The 7,500-nt window shown below is 55.8% G+C and overlaps 1 protein-coding gene across 1 annotated transcript in view; it reads left to right on the forward strand.

Moving 5' to 3' along the window:
• LOC109088645 (protein transport protein Sec24A-like) overlaps nucleotides 1-7,500 on the forward strand; it is a 29,938-nt gene that overhangs the window by 190 nt on the left and 22,248 nt on the right. The window contains exons 1-2 of the mRNA XM_042711329.1: nucleotides 1-75; nucleotides 3,682-4,137. The exon at nucleotides 1-75 is cut by the window's left edge and continues 190 nt beyond it. Coding sequence (XP_042567263.1) covers nucleotides 21-75; nucleotides 3,682-4,137 — 511 coding nt within the window. The 5' untranslated portion in view covers nucleotides 1-20. The remainder of the gene's footprint in view (nucleotides 76-3,681; nucleotides 4,138-7,500) is intronic.

The following is a 7,500-nucleotide window of genomic DNA, read 5'->3' on the forward strand; positions in this document are numbered from 1 at the left end:
GACGCTGCGCGGCCTTCAGGATGTCCAGCGGCGGCTTCGCGTCACAGAACGGCGCCGGAGGCTCGCACGCGAACGGTGAGTAGCTCGGTGTCCCGCGACGCTCTCAGGCCGAGAGTTCTCCAGAGTTTGATCGCTTCAGCGACGCGGCGACCAGCAGGAGTCATCGCGCTCCGGCGCGTCCTAGTGCGTCGCGTCGCTCGGCGAAGATTCTCTCGGTTCTAGAGTAAAGTTCAGCACTAACGCCTCGTCACACAGCTATTACCTTGGCGTTGAGCTCGGGGTCCGCGCCGCCGCGTCGCTCACTGATTGATTGACAGCTGACTGATTGATTGACCCCTGACCCGAGGGGTCATGTAGGATCAGTGTCGCGCGCGCAGCGGTGTTCTGGGGTTAGTGTGTAAGCGCGCGGATGTTCAGTGCAGGAGTGAAAGTACAAATCTTACACATTCACACGCCAGGGTTTTATTACAGTAATATATTAAAGTCAGTGGACAGTAATAAATCAGCTGTGGTCCAGTAGTATTGTTCCTCAGGGCCTGGTTATCTGACCCGTGGCACCTCTCAGCTGGATGTGTGTGTATGTGATGATTCTCAGGTGTGTTACAGGTGTGTGTTCTGTTCCTTCTGCTGAATCATGTTCATATGAGGACACACTAAATCAGCTCTGAGCGGAGCTTGTACATTTGAGTTCAACTTTTAGTCATTGATTTTATATACATTTATATTTTATAAATATATTTTATTATTATTTTCCTTTTTATTAAATTCTATTTATTTGAACTAGGTAAAAATAAACCTAATTTCTTTTTTTAATGATGTCAGATTAACTTGTGTTTTTGCCCAGTGTAGAACAGAAGTCACTCTCTCTAGAGAATCAAGTGTTTGGGGTTTAAATGTGTCTAGAGTTATACTGTTGTGGTGTTTCATTCACTATATTAATATTAACAGGTGTGCTAGTCGTTTCCAGCTCTGATAATAAATCATCATATTAGAATGATTTCTGAAGATGATGTGACACTGAAGACTGGAGTAATGATGCTGAAAATACAGCTGCGCATTAGTGTTGTTTTTGGTGGCCTGTTTTAATTTTAGTCTTAGTCTAGTCTCTGTGTGAAGCTGTCATTTTAGTTTTTATCAGTTTTAGTCATGTTCATACTCTTTTTAGTCTAGTCTAGTTATAGTTGACGAAAATGGTATTTTAGTCTCTTTTTAGTAATGCCGTTCTATTTAACCCAGTCAGTCTAGTACAAGTACCTAGAAGTATAGACGAAACCAAAATGTTCTTTTAGCCAAACCCATTTCAAACAAGGTTATCTTATTATATTATTGTTACCTTATAGACTCAAGAATACATCCATTCCACACATGGAAGACTCTCTGATTTGAATTTACATTTATTTTACCAACCAACACACATACATTTGAATAAAAAAAATAATAATAATAATAATAATAATAGTAATAATCTGCTAATTTTTCTCCCAAAGATGAACCCCGGCTGGCCGGCCATCAGTCCCTCTCGCTGTGTAAAGGCTGATTTATAATCGACGCGTCCGCAAGTTTGCTTGGGTGAGCGCGGAGAATATGACGTCATCGCGGTGTTGCCAGAAGTTCGCTTTGAGTGCGCGCGTATTATTCGCGTGGCAGAGTGCACGGCATTTTTTGTAACTTTCCGCACAGCTCCGCGTCCGAACACGCATGAGTTCAGGGCGATTCAAGCCCAACATGCACGAGTTCAGGGCGATTCAAGCCCAACACGCATGAGTTCAGGGCGCTTCTAGCCGAACACGCATGAGTTCAGGGCGATTCTAGCCCAACACTAGCATGGAGTTCAGGGCGATTCAAGCCCAACACGCACGAGTTCAGGGCGATTCAAGCCCAACACGCACGAGTTCAGGGCGATTCAAGCCCAACACGCATGAGCACGGGCGATTCAAGCCCAACACGCATGAGTTCAGGGCGCTTCCTAGCCCAACACACGCAACGAGTTCAGGGCGCTTCTAGCCCAACACGCACGATTTCAGGGCGATTCAAGCCCAACACGCACGAGTTCAGGGCGCTTCTAGCCCAGCACGCACGAGTTCAGGGCGATTCAAGCCCAGCACGCACGAGTTCAGGGCGATTCAAGCCCAACACGCATGAGTTCAGGGCGATTCAAGCCCAACACGCACGAGTTCAGGGCGCTTCAAGCCCAACACAGCACAAGCATGAGTTCAGGGCGATTCAAGCCCAACACGCACGCAGTTCAGGGCGATTCAAGCCCAAAACAGTTCAGGGCGAGTTCAGGGCGATTTTTCAACACGCCCGAGTTCAGGGCGATTACACGCATGAGTTCAGGGCGATTCAAGCCCAACACGCACGAGTTCAGGGCGATTCAAGCCCAACACGCACGAGTTCAGGGCGATTCAAGCCCAACACGCACGAGTTCAGGGCGCTTCTAGCCCAACACGCACGAGTTCAGGGCGATTCAAGCCCAACACCACGCACGAGTTCAGGTCGCTTCTAAGCCCAGCACGCACGAGTTCAGGGGATTCAAGCCCAAACACGCACCGGTTCAGGGCCCAAGCCCAACACGCATGAGTTCAGGGCGCTTCTAGCCGAACACGCACGAGTTCAGGGCGATTCAAGCCCAACACGCACGAGTTCAGGGCGCTTCTAGCCCAACACGCACGATTTCAGGGCGATTCAAGCCCAACACGCACGAGTTCAGGTCGCTTCTAGCCCAGCACGCACGAGTTCAGGGCGATTCAAGCCCAACACGCACGAGTTCAGGTCGCTTCTAGCCCAGCACGCACGAGTTCAGGGCGCTTCAATTCAAGCCCGAGTTAGCACTTCTAGCCACGAGTTCAGGGCGCTTCTAGCCGAACACACGCACGAGTTCAGGGCGCTTTCAAGCCCAGCAAGCTTCAGGGCAAGCCATGCACGAGTTCAGGGCGATTAGCCCACACACGCACGGAAGGGCCCCAACACGCATGAGTTCAGGGCGCTTCTAGCCGAACACGCACGAGTTCAGGGCGATTCAAGCCCAGCACGCACGAGTTCAGGGCGATTCAAGCCCAGCACGCACGAGTTCAGGACGATTGTAGCCCAGCACGCACAAGTTCATATTCGAGTTCAATATCATTTTTATTCATCAACGATATTGCATTATACATTTAATTATAGTCATCCTCACATGACCAGCATTTACGTTGCGTCTCGTCTCGTTTTTGTCACATGATAAAGGTTCGTTGACGACAATATTTAGTCATAATTTTCGTTGACGAAAGCAACACTACTGCGCATCACAGAAATAAATTACAGTTTAACACATTCACACAAAACCATTATTTCACAATATTACAGTTTTCTCTCTCTCTCTGAGTGAGTGTGTGCTTTATTACAGTGATTTGTGATTTCAGAGCCTCCGATCGGTTCGACGCTCAGATCGCTCTGTTTTAACTCTTGCATCACGAGAGCTTGAGCTGCTTGAGTTCTGATCGCTCATGTATCCTCATGTATCATACATGTATCATGTATGTTTGGCCTGTGGTCTTCGCTCAGTGGATGTGTGGAGATTACGTTCTCCTGAGTTAATCTGATTAGAGGACTAGTCTATGATGACCAGTTAAGCCTGTTGCGTTCTCTGTAGGTGGTCAGTGTTTGATTTGTAACAGTTTTTTCTGTTGTTTTGTGCTGTAGGTCCGTCACAGAACCCCGTTGGTGTTTTCTCCTCTAATCAGGGCTTCATGGCACCGCCGCAGCCGGGCTTCAACACCCTGCCCACCAAAGACCCGGGCCTCTACAGCAGCAGCCGTCACCAGCCTCCACCCCTCGGCACACCCAACCACAGGAGCGGCCTGTCCGGCCCGCCGCCCTCCAGCAACTGCTACCAGCTTCCTCAGCAGCCTCCACAGCCCCAGCATCCTCCTCATCCTCAGCATCCTCAGCAACCTCTTCATCCTCAGCATCCTCCGCAGCCCCAGCATCCTCCTCATCCTCAGCATCCTCAGCAGCCTCTTCATCCTCCTCCTCCTCAGCAGCCCGGCTGGAGCCCCGTCCCGTCAGCGATGCACCACAGTGGCTCCAGCGCTCCTCCTGTCTTCCACAACACTATGCAGCCGCCCGCTCCCTCTGTGAATAACGCTGCTGTGACCGGTACATCCCATAATATCACACACACTACCGAATAATTAATAATAATTTGTTAATATTTCTGACAGAATTATCTTCTGCTCACTGAGGCTGCTTTTATTTGATCAAAAATACAGTAAAATCAGTGAAATATTATTATAATGTAAAACAGCTGTTTTCTGTGTGAATCTCTGTTAAACTGTAATGTATTTCTGTGATGTGCAGCTGTATTTTCAGCATCATTACTCCAGTCTTCAGTGTCACATGATCTTCAGAAATCATTCTAATATGATGATTTACTGCTCAAGAAACATTTCTGATTATTATTAAGGTTGAACACAGTTGTGCTTGTCAAAAGTCTGTAGTAAGATTTAAAACAACAAAAATGTCATTATTATTTTTATTAATCAAGGCTGCGTTAAATTGATCAAAGGTGACAGTAAAGACATTTATAATGTTACAGTAGATTTCTATTTCAAATAAAGGCTGTTCTTCTGAACTTTCTGTTCATCTGTGAATCCTGAAAAATAAATATATCACAATTTCCACAAAAATATTGTGCAGCACAACTGTGTTCAACATTGATAATCAGAAATGTTTCTTGAGCAGCTAGAAACTATTTGCTTTCATATCTTGTGTAGAAAACTTTCTCTTAATGATTTTCTCACGGGGAAGGGCAGGAGATATGATCACATGATTGACAGATCTGAACACACTCTGACGCATGTGGAAGAAAACATACAGTGCTCTTCAGATCTCATAATTCACAGAAATTATATTCTCACACACACTCACACACTCACTCACACACACACTCACTCACACACACACTCACACACACACCCACTCACACACCACACTCCACTCACTCACTCCCTCACCCACACACCTCACTCACCCACTCACTCACACACACACACTCACACACACACACCACACACCACACTCACTCACTCCCTCACACTCACACACACTCACTCCACACCCACACACACACACACTCACTCACCCACACACCTCCCCCCACACCCACTCACCACACACACCCCACTCCCCCCCTCACACACCCACCCTCACACCCCTCACCACACACACCACAACCACACACAACACCCACTCACCCTTCCCCCACAAACCACCACACTCACTCACCACCCACACCCCCCCACCCCACACCTCACTCCACACACCCACCACACCCACACCCCACCAACCACACCACCCACCCCCACCCACACACACCACACCCCACACACACACCACCACCCCCCACCACCCACAAACCAACCCCACTCACTCACACACACACACACACCACACCACACACACCCCACACACACACCCACCCACCACCACACCCCCACACACCACACACCCACCCCACCTCACACACACCCCCCCCTCCCACACCCACACACCCACACACACACACACACACACACACCCACACCCCCTCTCACACACACACCCCACACACACACACCACCCACACACCTCCCCCCCCACCCCACACACACACACCACCACACCCCACCCACACCCTCACCCACACACACACACCCTCACACACACACCCACACCCCACACAAACCACACACACCACCCCCACACACCCACCCACACACACACACACCACCCCACCACACCCCACACACACTCCCCACCCACCCCACCCACCCACCCACACCACACCCCACCCCCACACCCACACACCCCACCCCCCCACCCCCCCCCCCCACACCCCCCCCCCCCACCACACCCCCCCACACCCACCCCCCCACACCCCACCCCCCCCCACACACACTCACCCACCCCACCCCCACCCACACACCCACCCACCCCCCCACACACCACCCCCCCCCCCCCCCACCCCCCCCCCCCCCACACCACACCCCCAACACACCACACACCCCCCCACCCAACCACCCCCACCCACCCACACACACACACCCACCCACCCCCCACACCCCACCCCCCCCACCAAACCACACCCCCCCCCCCACACACACACCCCCACACCACTCACCCCCACCCACACAACCACCCCCACACCCCCCCCCCACCCACACCCCACCCCCCCCACCCACACCACCCCACCCCCACCCACACCCAACCCCCCCTCACACACCCACCCCACCCCCCACCACTCCCCCCACACACCCACACCCCCCACTCACCCCCCCCCCACCCACCCCCCCCCCACACCCACCCACCCCACACCCACCACACCCCACCCACACCCCCCCCCCCCCCCCCCCCCACCCCCCCCCCCCACCCCCCCCCCCACAACCACACCACCCACCCCACCCACCACACCCCCCCCCCACCACCCACCCCCCACCACCCACCCCCCCCCCCACACACACCACCCCCCACCCCCCCCCCCCCCCCCCCCCACACACCACACCACCACCCCCCAACCCACCCCCCCCCCCCCCACACCACCCACCCACCAACACCCCCCCCCCCCCCCCCCAACCCCCCACCCCACCCCCACCCACCCCCCACACACCACACCCCCCCACACCACCCACCCACACCCCCCCACCCCCCACCACAACCCCACCACCCCCCACACACACCCCCCCCACCCCCACCCACCCACCCCCCACCCCCCCCACCCCCCCACCACCCACCACCCCCCCCCCCCCCACACCCCCCCCCACCCCCACCACCCCCACACCCCACCACCACACACACCCCACCCACCTCACAACCCCCCCCCCACCCCCACCCACCCCCCCCACACCCACCCCACACCACACACACCCCCCCCACCACCCCCACCCACCCCCCCCACACACCCACCCCCCCCCCACCCCCCCCCACCACCCCCCCCCCCCCCCCCCCCACCCCCCCCCCCACCCACACCCCCCACCCCCAACCAACCCCACCACCCCCCACACACACCCACACCCCCCCCCCCCCCACAACCCACACACCCCCCACACACCCCCCCCCCCCACCCACACACCCACCCCCCCCCACCCACCCCCCCCCCCCACACCCCCCCCACCCCACACACACACCCACCACACCCCCCCCCCACACCCCCACACACCCCCCCCCCCCCCACCCCCACCCCCCCCCCCCCACACTCCCCCCCCCACCCCCCCCCCACCCCCCCCACACCCACCACCCCCACCCCACACCCACCACCACCCCCCCCACCCACCCCCCCCACACCCCACCCCCCCCCCCCCACCCCCCCCCCCCCCACCACACACACACACCCCCACCCCCCCCCCACCCACACCACACACCCCCCACCCCCCCCCCCCCCCCCCACCCCCCACACACCCCCACACCACACACCCCTCCCACCCCCCCCCCCCCCCCCACACACCCACCCCCCCCCACCCCCCCCCCCACACACCCCCCCCCCCA

Source organism: Cyprinus carpio, chromosome A21 (assembly GCF_018340385.1).
Source record: "Cyprinus carpio isolate SPL01 chromosome A21, ASM1834038v1, whole genome shotgun sequence".
NCBI lineage: Eukaryota > Metazoa > Chordata > Actinopteri > Cypriniformes > Cyprinidae > Cyprinus > Cyprinus carpio.